The sequence below is a fragment of the Euleptes europaea genome, chromosome 8 (assembly GCF_029931775.1).
Source record: "Euleptes europaea isolate rEulEur1 chromosome 8, rEulEur1.hap1, whole genome shotgun sequence".
Taxonomy (NCBI): domain Eukaryota; kingdom Metazoa; phylum Chordata; class Lepidosauria; order Squamata; family Sphaerodactylidae; genus Euleptes; species Euleptes europaea.
The window spans coordinates 27,738,444-27,753,204 of NC_079319.1; the positions used below are offsets into that span (position 1 = coordinate 27,738,444).

The following is a 14,761-nucleotide window of genomic DNA, read 5'->3' on the forward strand; positions in this document are numbered from 1 at the left end:
TTCAGACAATACTCTATGGTAAAACTGGTATTCTGGTTCTGGATATCCTAGTTTATGCATTTCCTCCCCCCCACTGCCCCACCAAGGGGCAGCAGTCAACAAAGAGGGATGCCAGGAGATCTCCTGCTAAAGCAGGAAACTGAGTCTCCATAATTAGAAACTAGAGTGAAAATAAATTCAGTTTTATACCTGAAATCACTATCACTGTACCTCCTTGATGCCACTCAGCCAATTAGAGTTCCTTGGGTGAAGTATTGGATACTGGCTGCTAATAGGGTTGCCAAGTGCCTGGTGGCGGCAGGTAAAATCCTGCCAATCCACCAGGCTGCCCGCAGACCAGCTGAGGGCCAGCGGGCACCCCGGGCACGCGCACACGCATAACGAGCCTACGTCGCTTCAGGGTTTAACCAGAAGCTACATGGACACTCTAGCAACTTCGGCCGAAACTCTATGGTTTCCATAGAGTTTCGGCTGAGATTGATAGAGCATCCGCATCAACTTCCAAGTAAACTGGAAGTAATGTAGACGCGCGGGCATGCAGGCGCATTGTGCCAGGCACGTGCGCGCACCGCACGCTCCAAAAAACCTCCCGCCCATGGACCAGCAGGACCTGGTAAGCCTAGCTGCTAATCAGCATGGTTTCTGGCTACTGAAGTGATCTTGCAGCTAGATGATTGTTGGCAGCAGCAACACTATAATGAGATTACACACGTCAAAAGAAGAGGAACCCGACTCCATCTCCTTCCCTTGAGGCGGAGGGTCTCTACCATAATTCTTAGAAAACTTAGAGGGCTCAATTTTTACATTTGCAGGGTGGGTGTGACAACGCCCTGCCCTATGACCTTTCAAAGCACTTTTGGACCCCTAGAAAACCCCTGAGGTCCCCAGTTTGAGAAACAATGATTTTTAAGATCCCTTTTTTTAGTTTCATTTCTACCATTTGTTTCCTGGGATTTACACCTTGGATATTTTTAATAGTTTTGCAACTTAAAAAAAATTATGTGCAATTGTGCATACGTGCTAACTTGAATAATTTCCACTTTCCTTGCCCCCCACCAGGGAATGATATAGGAATTCTGATGGCTTCAGACCGAGATGAAGAAGGCACACTTAACTCTCGCTTGAAGTACCTCATAGTAGAGCAGAGCCCTCAAATCCCTTCAAAGGACATGTTCCGCATCGAATATGAAAGTGGGAAATTCCAGTTACTTAGGTCTGAATTAAACAGACGAGTAGCTTCTAATTACTCTGTGAAGGTGGAAGTGGCAGATCCAGGTCAGTCAATAACATGTAAAATTGTTGTTCTTCTCTCCGAACTTTATGACTGAGCAAGGACTCCAGCCAAGATCTCACTGTTCCAAGGCCAACCCTCTGCCCCCAACAAATTATCGGGGGAGCGGGAGTTAGTTTTGATTGGATATACTTTAAAATGTTGGATCAATGGGTTTGAGAATCACTGATCTATCTAGAACAGCTGGCATTTGACACTGTTGTATTCTCTACAGTATTCAAAACACTGTGCAACGTGGAAATACATGTCATCGATATCAATGATCAGATCCCTCTGTTTGAAAAATCAGATGTAAGTATTCAGTTTATTCTCTTGGCTTTTACAGTATCTAGAAATATCACACACTTGGTCAAAGATCTTGATCCTGGGACAGCTGTCCCAATCCTGTAAGGGTGGTGTGCATGCAGAAGCAGCTTTCTGCACACACATTCCTAACTAGATCATAGTTTCAGGTGGGTAGCTATGTATATTACAAAGTAAGCTTTGATTCATGAAAGTTTATATCCTGGAATATTTTATTTGTCTTGAAGGTGCTACTGGACTCAAATTTTGCCCAACTAGATCAGGAATTGTTAATGCAAAGGCATGTGTGCTGTTCCCATAGTTGAATCTCCTGATAATGTGGAACTAAAGGGTGGATTACACATATGCTGTAGGGTACTGCCAGAAATTGTGTTGTTGTGGAAAGCTCTTCTCTTCCTTGCCATAACTCCTAGGGCAATGTGCAGGGTTATCTCCTGTTCAGTTTGAGGGTTCTGCTGCTAAGTTCTGAAACAGACATAGTACTGGCATATTTATTAGACAGACATGTATACTTGCCAGGTTCTGAGCTAACACACACAGAAACAACCGGAGCTGTCTAGAGGATTCCATTTGGAGAGGACTCCTAGACTCTAAGGCAGAGGAAGGAAGAGCCCACTACACTTTTTCAGTGGCAGCCGCATGGCAAGTGAAACATGTAGCAAAGATCTGAACCCAGACTGATTCTGACCAGCTGGAGATTAGTACTGTCAAAAGGGATAGTGCCAGCAAGCTGTTGGGTGCAACTACGGTTTTGCACAATGGCTGAACTGAGCCAGTAAATAAAACACTGATTCGCAGGGAACAAAATCACTTGTTTCCATCACAAGGACTTTGTGTTACCCAGGCACTGGGAGTTCTATCCTTCCCAAGTATGCAAGGGAAAATTCCAGGGGTGACTATGGTGTATGTGGAGAAGAGGCAACAACTCCGCCCCCATCTTTACAAACTGAAACAGCCCTGGGGAGCTGCTGCTTGCTCCATTGGGAAACTTGCATGTCATGATGGCTACACACAAGTCTCCCCAAAGAGCAAACAGCAGCTCCCTAGGACTAGGGTTGCCAACCTCCAGGTGGTGGCTGGTGATCTCCTGCTATTACAACTGACCTTCAGACGATAGAAATCAGTTCACCTGGAGAAAATGGCTGCTTTGGCAATTGAACTCTATGGCACTGAAGTCCCTCCCCTCCCCAAACCCTGCCCTCCTGAGGCTCCACCCCCAAAATCTCCCGCTGGTGGCGAAGAGGGATCTGGCAACCCTACCTGGGACTATTTCAATTTGCAAAAATGCATGAGCAGAGGGTGGCTGAAACCCATTCCACATGCATACTGCAGTCACATGTGAGAGGCACACATGTGATTCCACAAGGACTTTGTATCATGGGAAATGCCCTAAAACAGTGAGTAGAGCTTTCAAAAATAAGTAGGATTGGAACTAGGAAAGGAAATTAGATGAGAAAGAGGTGCTGTATATATGAGTGTCCTTATTTCTTGATTAGGCAAAACTGCTTTTCATGTTTAAAAAAGGGGGGCTGCATATTGAAATAGCTCAAGGCAGTAGGAGCATACTGTGCAAGGTCCAGAAGGAATTTACTACTCTGAGTAATAAAAGCAGGCCTTCTTTGGCTCTCTGATAATCGCAGCAGCAGTTCATGATAACAAGTTAATATGTACAAAGTCCTCCGTTGGCTGGATAGACCTGCATAACTCAAAGGCCATGTTCTTTCAATGACACCATGCCTGATGTTTCACATGTCATTTCTTCTTTCTCTCTTTAGTATGGCTCTCTTAATTTGCCAGAAGACACACCAGTTGGAATTGTATTGTTGGAAATTCAAGCTACAGATGCTGATGAGCCATTCACTGGAAGCTCTCAAATCATATACACATTCACAGAAGGAGATCCAAACAATACTTTTACGATAGAGACTGATCCCAAAACAAACAAAGGATATGTTAAAATTAATAAGGTGATTAATATGGGTAGAAAGGGAAGATCATTAGTAAAAAAGCGTAATATTTGCCTCATAGCAAGGAAGACAAGTTGCCAAGGAGTGTGTCCCATAGGCAGAATCTGCAAATTGTAAGACAGGCAAAATATCTGCTGAGATGCTCAGGGCAGGGGAAATAGCTGAAACAGGTTGACAAAGAAGAGGGTATGAAACCAAGAAAGCAGGACTTAAGCCATGCCAGTATTCAGTTATTACATTTATATTCTGCCCTCACTTTAAGAAGCTCAAAGCGGTATACATTTTACCCTCACAACAACCCTGTGAAACAGATTAGGCTGAGAGAGCAAACTTCACAGCTGAGTGGACATTTGAATTTGGGTCTCCCCCTTTTTAGTCCAACACTCTAACCACTACCATGTAGTGGCTGTTCACACGCACACACACACACAATTGCTGTTTCTGGCACTTAGCTTTGAAGTTTATGAAGTAACTACAGTGCCTCTTCAGGCAAAGGATAAATTTTCCTCTATACTGAATGACCACAAAACACCCTGCATATCAGTGATTAAAGGGAAACTTTCAAGTAGTGGTGTGACTTCCAACACCTACTTGTTAAGAAATTAAACACTGGATGGAGAGAGACCATTAAATGTATATCCATCGAGGGAGCAGCAATAGAAATACTTTTCAAGGAAGACTATTTCTATATACCTATGTTGAGATCTATCAAGGACTCTACTGATGACACCATCTTTTTCTCTTCCTACTTTCATAGGTGCTTGATTTTGAAACTTCACCGGTGTATAACCTTAAAATCAGTGCCACGAACCCTGAACCTTTGGTGGCTGGGGTACAGTATAATTCGAACTCTTTTGCTTACTGGAGAGTTAATTTAGTAGATGTGAAGGAAGCGCCAGTTTTCGTCAAAGCCCCCTACATGGTTGCTGTTCTTGAAAATGCTCCTGTAGGTTCTGAGGTGGTGATCCCATCAGCCTTTGATCCTGAAGGAGACCGGATATGGTAAATATCCTCTTATTTCAAACTTAATCAGTTGCTGGGATATTGTAGTCTTCTGTTAGCAACACAGAAGTCCCTCAGGATTATGACAGAAAAGAACGAAGTGCTTTGATAAAAGTATACAAAAGGGGCAGAAAACCACATGGAAAGATAAGTTGTAAAAAGGATACAATGTTTTTGTAATTTGACCAATGTGATGGATAGGGATGAGGCTATGGCTGAGTGGTAGAACATCTACTTGACATTCATCTTCCTTTCAATGGTATTAATGGCAGAAACCCATGCAGTGCATTTTCTAGGTGAAATGATAAGCAACTCTGACAGCGGTACAAGAACCAAGTATGCAGACTACCACAATGTCCAACAGAAGTAGTGTTATCGGTTCTCAAATACTGGCAGGCCCATGCTATCACTGAAAACACACAAATAAGCTAGTCTTCTTTTGCTTGTCTTGCAAAGGTACACACTGAGAAATGACCACAGGAAATGGTTGAGAATTGACCCTTCAAATGGCACTATATACATAGCTGCTTCAATGGATCGGGAAACGGAACGTACTTACATGGTGCAAATAGTTGCAACTGAGGAAAGTAAGCCAAAAAAAATGCTATACCTATATACATATTTTTGGTGGGAGAAGACATATGCATTAAAGAAGGAATGCTAGATATATCATAAGGGTTCTGGATGATCCAAATTTTCCACTCCCTCTTTTTAAATATCAGTTAACAATTGGTACAGTTTACAATATACAAAGACCAGCATATAAATAATAAATTTCTCTCTCCAGTCAGAAATTGAAGGTTTATTCACTTGTTTCCATACTTTAGCTATCACAATTCTTGCAGCAGCAAAACTATATTGGAGGTGATGCCATTTTATGATCAAATAGCTGAAAGGCAGAATATATTAAAATTTACCTTAAAAATCAATCAATGCCCGTCTTTATGGGCAAGATCTTAATCTGTTTTGAGAGCCAGCATGGTGTAGTGGTTAAGAACAGTGGTTCTGATCTGGAGAACTGGGTTTGTTTCCCCATTCCTCCACATGAAGCCAGCTGGGTAACCTTGGGCTAGTTACAGCTCTTGGAGCTCTCTCAGCCCCACCTACCTCACAGGGTTTCTGTTGTGGGGAGGGGAAGGGAAGGTGATTGTAAGCCGGTTTGATTCTTCCTTAAGTGGTAGAGAAAGTCAACATATAAAAACCAATTCTTATTCTTCTTCCTCTAAATATGGCTCCTCCCACCACCCCTTTAAATGCCTTTATTTTGCAGCCATTTCTGCTATATTGCTTACCGTAGTTACTTCTTGTTCACTTGCAGTGGTAGCAGCATTTTTAAAACCAATCTTTAATTGTCAGTTCCACAGAGAGGGAGCTTTAATTGCTGAGGTTTTTCTTTGCAGACAAAGGTATTCATAATTAATATTTTCTTTCATATGTATGATCATAACTGCTTGATTATGAAATTTTGATCATGAAAAAGGAAAGACATTAATGAGTGATCATTTTGGCCACAAAGAGGAAAGCCGTAAATGAAGTCTGCCTTGAGAACAAGAACAGTTAATCAGAGATTGATTTAGGAATTCTGCAGTCAATAATTCAGCAGAAATAGCTATAAAACAAAGGAGCAAAAAGTAAAGGGACAGTAGCCCAAAAAAACCTCAATAGCACTTTGCCTTTTCACGCCTATTTGACTGTAATAGAATTGCCCTTCATCTTAAAAATACTACAAATCACATGAAAAAGGATGGGGGGAAAGCACAAAAAAAGGGGGGTGGCAACAGGTGGCAACATCATTGCCTGAATTCCCTGTAAAAACTGAGTGAGCAAATGATGTCCATTCCAGACTGAATTGTTAGTGCGTAAGTAACTTCACTGGCCTCCTATGCTCATTACTATTGCCATCCTCACGTACATATGGGGAGGTTACAAACTCTGGAATATAATTCTGTGCTTTATTCAAATCCATAGCTAGAGAGTCTCGGAGCTCCACAGCTCAAGTGATCATACGCCTCATGGATGTGAATGACAACCCACCAGAACTACCAGAAGATTTTTCTTTGTTCTTCTGCCACCCACTCCAAGGAAATGAGGATGGAAAGCTGATTCAAGTTGTTGACCCTGATGAACATTCACATTATCAAAGGTTCACTTATACTCTCCTGGGTGGGAGCGCAATGCAAAGTGACTGGAATCTTACAAAAATGGAAGGTAAGCCCATGCCAAAAGCAATCTACATGAAGTGCCAAATCCCCCTAAGGTTACCTTGAATTAAAGAATCAGGATGCCAATTGCCATTGCTACACATTATGTTCTCCCCAGCATCTCCCTAGGTCCACATAATCAACACATACCTGGTGTTCTCTGCTGGGAACTCACGTCCCAAGTGCATGCAGGCCCAATTTGGACAGGGACCATTCCATGAAGGGAGAAGGTGCTTCTGTCTCCTCTCTAGGGTTACTAACTTCCAGTGGGGGTAGGGTTGCCAGGTCCCCCCTCTCCTCTGGCGGGAGGCTTTTGGGGCGAGCTGAGGGGATTGCATGCATGTTACTTCTGGTTTCCCCCCCGAAATGCTGCATCACGAGGGGCCTTTTACCACTCAAACTCCCAATTATGTACATGCTGTCTACATCACCAAGAATTCAGAGATAATGCTATGGAGCTTGGGTTGTTTTTTTTTTTAGAGAGAGAGCACTGGAAGTTTTGGGGTGTCTTTTAAATATTTGTTTCATTTACTGGGCGTTTTGAGTGGTAAAAGGCCCCTCACGATGTGGCACTTCTGGGTGTAAACCGGAAGTGACGTGCCGTAGTGTGCAGGTGCACATGCACATTTGCCCGCCGACCCTCAGCTGGTCGGCAGGCAGCAAGGTGGATTACGGGGGGGGGGAGGGGGTTGCCCACCACCACCAGGCACTTGGCAATCCTGGGGGGCTGGAATTCTCCTGGAATTACAACTGATCTCCAGGCTACAAAGACCTGTTTTCCTGGAGGAAATGGCAGCTTTGGAGGGTGGACTTTCTGGCATCACATATCTGAGCTCCCTCCCTTTCCCAGACTCTGTCCTTCCCAGGCACTGCCCCCAAATCTCCAGGAATTTCCCCAGGCCAGAGTTGGCAACCCCACTTTGTGACTTGACATGGCCCTAGGGATACCTATCAGTACACATGGTTCCCCTTACAAGGTAAACAGCACTCCAGGGCCATTCTAAGTCAGGAAAATAGCATGGGGGGGGGGAGGCTGAAGTCCCTTCTCTTCACTGCAACTGGGCCCCACACCTGAGAACTGAGTTCCCAGCAAGCAACTTGCAAGTGTGAACATGAATTGTACAGACCTGGGAAGGATCTGGAGGAAAATGCAGCATTTTCAGGCCATGTTAAAACTGTTTAATGTTTGTTGAATATTTGGTCTAGAATGATGTAAGCTGCTTTGGGTCCCTTTTGGGGAGAAAGATGGGATATATATGAAGTAAAGAAAATAAATATCTTAATCTGTTCCTGAGCCTTAGGACAAACTAGACAGGGGCATACCTGTTCGTTGCTCAAAATGAAGCATTTTCAAATTCCAGGGATTTCCATGAGAGAGTTAAGCAAATAATGTAAACCTTCTACCCTTGAAATCAACAGGACTGGCTTGTAGTCATTTGTTTGGATTGTGCCCAGGGCATTCAGATTTTATAGCTCTCCAAGTCCCTTTTTATTCATCCACTGTTTGTGTTGACAGGAAAACATGCACACATCTCCCCAAAGAACAGAGATCTCGAATCAAAAGCCTATGAGATACCAATACAAATTAATGACAATGGAAATCCACCTTTGGCTAGTAATGTCATGCTGAAAGGTACGGTAAAAATTCATCCTCAATTTTTTTTCCCAAACCACGGCATGTGATAGTTGTGTTTTCTCTAACTCCAGGAAATGTGCTTTTTGTCCCCAGTAAATGTGTGCAAATGTGGAGAGGATAAGTCATGCTTCCGAGAAGTCCCAACTGGCCCACGTCCAACTGTAGCAATGGCAATTGGCATCCTAGTTGGTGTACTGGTAGTCATTGGTGAGTTGCAGTGGGATGTTTGATAATGTTCGAAAATGGGCAGACTTGTAGCTGAGGGCTAGCTACCTCTTTGCCTTTCTGAGGATTGGCTGATAACTGCTGTATGGATGAGCCATGCTGTACAGGCTAAGATACTGCTGTTAACACTTGATTGTATAGCTAAGCAGGTGGTGCCTTTAGGCACTACAAGACATGGCTGCTTTCCCCCCCAAACCAGCCATTACTTGGTGTGCTTCACTCTAGCTTTGCAGTTTTAACCCAGCCTCGCAAATTAGTTATTGTTATTAATAGGGTTGCCAAGTCCCTCTTTGCCACTGGTGGGAAGTTTTGGGGGTGGAGCCTGAGGAGGGCAGGGGCTGGGAAGGAACTTCAATGCCATAGAGTCCAATTGCCAAAGCGGCCATTTTCTCCAGGTGAACTGATTTTTATTGGATGGAGATCAGTTGTAATAGCAGGAGATCTCCTGCCACCACCTGGAGGTTATTCAACCAAAGGGCAATCACTATGACAAAGTAAACAAAATAGAAAATCAGTGATATTAAAGCAAAATTTGTTTTATTAAAGCAACCTGGAGGTTGGCAACCCTAGTTATTAAGTATGTTTTATTAAAGCATACTAACCCTAGTTATTAAGTATGTTTTATTAAAGCAACCTGGAGGTTGGCAACCCTAGTTATTAAGTATGTTTATCCCTCCCTTCCTCCAGAGAGTTCTGGTAAGTTTACACAGCATTCTTCCCCAGCTTAGTGTTGATCCACAAACCCATGGGCCTTCCCAGTCAAAGCCTAACTCATTACTGACTTCTCCACAGTGGTCCTCTGGAGGCCCATAAACATTCCTGGCCCATTAAAAACTTTTGCTGCTAGCCACATTGACTAGCCTCAGGCAGGACTGGGCTACTTGTGAGCTAGCTTTAGCTCTTGCTGCCCAGAATAGCTGCACTTCTCCTGCCCACCACAGTAAGACAGTCATGATGGATTTTTTAATGCTTACAATGCAATAAGAGCCAATTCACATGTTACAAGTGCTTCTGTCACCCCATGGGCCTGCCATAAATCCTGTTAATAACATATATGTCGGGTGGTCTGTGCTCTGAACTTAATCCCAGGTGTGTGGGGGGCAAATTCAGGCCCTTTCAAACTGCTCTCTGCTTTCTCCCATTTTCAGTTCTTCCTTGTGCTTCTGAATCACTCCAGTGCACTGTTTGAACTATCTGGAGCACTTCTGAAAGGACCACTATTTTCTCCCCCCCCCCCCCACACACACACACCTTTTTTGGCGGAGTGTTTTCCCCCAGCTTTTTTTTAATGTTCTAAGATGCGTGCTATAAAACTATAGCACCACAGAAATCCAATGCACCCCAATGCTGGTGATACATCAGTTCAGTGCTATATCACCAGTATTCAGATGTATTGGATTGCTATGGAGCTATAGCACAAATCTCAGAATGTTTAAAAGAAAGCCAAAAAGGAACGCACCACCAAAAAAGATGGGAAACCAATAGCAGCTCTGTTTGAATTTGGCCAGACCACTTTAGAGATGGCTCATAGACGGATTGAAATGAGCTGCATGAATGGCCATCTCTGTACTGCTTTATTTGGAAATGGGCCAACAACGGATAACATCCGGTTTAGAATGGTAATCTGAAGGGGGCTTCAGATTGGGACTGGGGCATGTGGAAAGAAAGGATTTAAGCCTTACCCCTGTGCCATTTTCCTGACCTGCTCAGGAAACTTCCATGTATAAATTGCTATACATAAGTTTTTCCGATAGGGCAAATAATGGCTCCTTGCAGTCTTTTCAGGTCAGAAAAATAGTGCAGAGGGAAGGATTAAACTGCAGTGTCTTCACATGCTGGGGTCCCAAACCAAATTGGACCTGTGCTTGCCTGGGAATTGAACTCCAAGCATGATGGAACTCTCAGACCCCATCTATTGACTGGACTTGTGTGGGGACACAAAGATTTTGTAATGCATGAATTGTCGCTCTGTATGAATTCTGCTTTGCAAAGTACAAATCCCTGTCCCAAAGAGATTACAGTGTTGCTTAAGGCAACCTAGAGACGATATTGTGTCTGAGACAATATTTGAGCCAGCAGTCCCCTGGTTCACTTTCTTAGCTACTCCACCATGCCAGTTCCCAAGATAGGACACTGCATTGGAGCTAATGTGGTATAGCACACTGGTGGTCTTGAACTAGGAGAACCTGGCTTGAAATCTTTACTCAGGCATGAATCTTGCTGAATGGTCTTCAGCATGTCAGTGGACTGGCTTGCTTCAGGCATAACACAAAGCCAGGGTTTATTTTAACTAAAGCTAATGAACTGAGGATTCAGCTCATAGACAATCACTGAAATCCTGATTTGCCTTGACAAATGGTAGTTTCGTCGCCTTTTCTGTGGTCTCTCTAGCTAGCATGTCACTGAACAATATGCCAGGATTAAGCCAGGATATTGACATTTGTATATCATGCCCAGCCATAGTTAAGACTCTGATTAATCAATCAACTTCAAACTATGGTTTAAGAATGGAAGGAGAGACCTGCTGGATCAGACCAGTGGTCCATCTTGTCCAGCATCCTGTTTCAAACAATCACCAACCAGTTGCCCTGGAGGGCCAACAAACGGAATAAAAGCTAAGGCATTTCCTGATGTTGCTTCCCAGCACTGCTGCTCTTTGGTTTGCAGCCTCAGTATATAGAGGTTCCCTTTAGTCACCATGGTTAGTAGCCATTGAAGGACCTGTCAGCCATGATTCTGTCTAACCCCCTTTTAAATCCATCCATGCTTATGGCCATCGCTAACTCCACTGGGAATGAATTCCACAATTTAATCTAGTTGAGTAAAGAATATTTTGTTTTGTCCTTCCTGCATCTATTGCCCATCAGCTTCACTGTGTGCCCCCCAAGTATTGCCCCTAGCATTATGGGGGAGGGGAGAGAAAAAGTTCTACATATTCAACTTCTCCACCCAATGCATAATTTTATAAACTTTCATGTCCCCTGTTTTAGTTGCCTTTCCCCCCTAAACTGAATACTGTCCTTGATAAGAAAGGTACTCAATTTATTAATAATCTTGGTTGCCCTATTTTGTACTTTTCCCAGCTCTGCAATAGCCTTTTTGAGCTACAGTTTAAGAGCTTGGCTTGATAGACCCTATCAACATAATCAGTGGAGTGGTCTGTCTTTTTACTGTTACACTAGGGATAGGGTTGCCCCCCTCCAGGTACTAGCTGGAGATCGCCTGCTATTACAACTGATCTCCAGCCGATAGAGATCAGTTCCCCTGGAGAAAATGGCAGCTTTGGCAATTGGACTCTATGGCATTGAAGTCCCTCCCCACCCCAAACCCCGCCCTTCTCAGGCTCCATCCCAAAAATCTCCAAGTACTTCCCAACCTGGAGCTGGCAACCCTAACTTGGGATCAATAGTTTAACTGTACCCCAGTTTTATATTATGTGTAAAAGCATTCTATACTTGGTTGGCTACAATGGCTTCTGTCCACTAGGAGAGTAAGCTTCTTCCAATGGGGGAGGGGGAGAGCCTTCAACCACCTGACAAAGTCTCCGGTGAGTCACTGGATCCAACCCTATAGTACTACCCGCCCCCCCGAAAAACTTCAATTGCACTTTTCTTTGTTTTTAGAAGATCTGCGCAGGGTTTTCAGCAAGTATAATCTCTGAAGAGGCATCCCCTTTTCCTCTCACACAGGAGGGAACGCTGCTTCTAAGAAGGCGCTTGCCATCTGCAGTTTTTATAAGTGCTTGTATTTAAAGTACTTCAAAACATTACAAATCTACTGCCAGATTAAATGGGGATAGGTACCTTTTATTGGATCAAAATGCTTTAAGTCAACTAAACACTGCAGCTCTGGTATTTTTCAGTACAAGCTCATCAGCGAGAGGCACACGCCCACAGGCATGAAATGCTCTGGCCACTGAAAGCACACTTCCCATGTTCAGGGCGCCAACAATGAAACCAGGTCCTGGAGTTAAGCCATATTGAGCCATGGCTCAGCTTAAGCCCCGAAGGCCCCAAATATAGCTTCCTAGGGAGACTTAAAGTCTGGGCCTGCTTTGCCTATGAAATATTTGCAGAGATGTGATTGTTTCCAATGTGCTTTAAACATCTTCTTCTCCATTCCCCCCCTCCCAGGTATCATTTTAGGAGTTGTATTTTGGCACCTGGAACGCAAGAAGAAGAAGGAGCAAAAAGCCAACCCAGTGACTGCCCTGAACCCATCAGAATTGAGAACCTTGACATAATTGTTTCACCAAAGGAACAATCAACATGGTTTTTGTTAGTCGGTTGGCATCATTGCCCTTGCAGAAATACCTACATCTAATATGGATGCATCTTTCCCCTCTTAGTTCCCCCTACTCTTTTAGGCACAGAAGCAAACCCATATTGAGGGCCCAGGGCAGACAGTGGCCAAGACGTTTCTGTGCCAAAGGCACCAAATTGAAGTGACACTCCCTATAGTTGTAAACAGAGAATGATAAAAAAGTAATCATTGTCTTGACTTTTCATGGTCCTTCAAGATCTGCTTGCTCACCCTGTCCAGTGATAAGACCAGATTCTACAGCAGATGCAAAGTTAAAGATTCATCACTTTTCCTTGATTTCCATTAGGGACGATCTTATCAGTTTAACACAAACGGAGCAATGAACATGCAATAGTTAAGACACTAACCTGGAACTCCCACCAAGGCTGTACTGATAGTCTAAGAATATTCTGGTGCTCTGTGCTTAGTGATGAAATGTGGGTGAAATGCTATGTGGGTAAAATGGTAATCTGTAAACACCCAGCCCTGCCCACTGGAGATTTCAAACATAAGCATACCTGGATATCTTTGCACAAGGATTAAGAAAGGAGGGAAGCAAATTATGGCCTGGATCTAACCAACTGTGAAGAGAAGATGCTCATCAAACGAATCTTCCTTTTTCTCCTAGCCAGCTACACCCTCAAAAAGCTGCTTTGGAGCATCAAGGGACAACTTGGGACAGAGTGGTCTACACTTGAGGGGGAAACAGCAGCAATGATCTGCCTCCTTTCTTGCACACCCTCTTGTGTGAACAGAAGTCATGTAAAGGGGGCGACAATTTCTGCTAATTCCCCCTTCTTGCTTCAGCATCCTCTTGTTGCCTCCCTCTCGGTTCCCAAGGGTCTCCTGATCCCCAGGAACAGCTTTTGAGAGACACAGGAGGTTCTAGGGGGAAACAAGAAGAGATCTATTTTGTTAACTCACTTCATTATGTTTCATGGGATCCTAACACCTCTCCTTCACCATGGCACAGTGGACAATTGTCCTGCCTAAGGTAACCAGAAAAACAATAGATTTGATTTATTTTACTTCACATAGAAGAAGAGTTGGTTTTTATACCCCGCTTTTCTCTACTTTAAGGAGGTTCAAAGCAGCTAACAATCACCTTCCTCTCCCCACAACAAACACCTTGTGAGGTAGGTGAGGCTGAGTTTGGAGAGAACTGTGACTAGCCCAAGGTCACCCAGCAGGTTTCATGTGGAGAAGTGGGGAATCAAACTCAGTTCACCAGATTAGAGTCTGCCGCTCATGGGTAGGAGTGGGGAATCAAACCCGGTTCTTAAGATTAGAGTCCACTGCTCTTAACCAGTGCACCATGTATACCTGTCTTTATCCCCCAATGGGGACCCAAAGCCGCTTACATGGTTCTCTTTTCCTCAATTTATCCTCACAATGACCTTGTGAGGCAGGTTAGGCTAAGACTGTGACTGACCCTAGGTCACCCAGCAAACTTCTGTGGCAGAGTAAGGAGCTGAAACTAAGGGTGAAAACGCACGGTCGCTTTAGCCTCCTTTATTCCCTGTTTCAGCCAGGATCGAACGCACGTTTGGCGAAAACACATGCATTCGATCCTGGCTGAAATGAAATAAAGGAGGCTAAAGTGACCATGTGTTTTTGCCCTAAGTCCTCCTGTTCACTGTTGTAAAAATCCAACTTCCTTTATCCTATTGGTATTTTTATAAAATGAAAGCAGAAAGCAACTTTTTTACCATCATTCTGAGCCACTAAAAAGTGATCTGAATGTGCTTAATAACGTCTTGGTGGTGTCAAGTCATAAGTCAGCTGTGAATGACTGCACTTTCCACCACCAAGAAGTTATTAAGCAAACTCAGAT

General features: G+C 43.7%; 1 protein-coding gene across 1 annotated transcript in view; it reads left to right on the forward strand.

The window, feature by feature from the left end:
* Window positions 1–12,868, forward strand: part of CDH17 (cadherin 17) — a 42,911-nt gene extending 30,043 nt beyond the window's left edge. Inside the window, exons 9-17 of the mRNA XM_056854889.1 lie at window positions 1,060–1,275; window positions 1,506–1,582; window positions 3,370–3,561; window positions 4,319–4,563; window positions 5,020–5,150; window positions 6,532–6,771; window positions 8,281–8,397; window positions 8,494–8,607; window positions 12,759–12,868. Coding sequence (XP_056710867.1) covers window positions 1,060–1,275; window positions 1,506–1,582; window positions 3,370–3,561; window positions 4,319–4,563; window positions 5,020–5,150; window positions 6,532–6,771; window positions 8,281–8,397; window positions 8,494–8,607; window positions 12,759–12,868 — 1,442 coding nt within the window. The remainder of the gene's footprint in view (window positions 1–1,059; window positions 1,276–1,505; window positions 1,583–3,369; window positions 3,562–4,318; window positions 4,564–5,019; window positions 5,151–6,531; window positions 6,772–8,280; window positions 8,398–8,493; window positions 8,608–12,758) is intronic.
* Window positions 12,869–14,761: the final 1,893 nt, after the last annotated feature.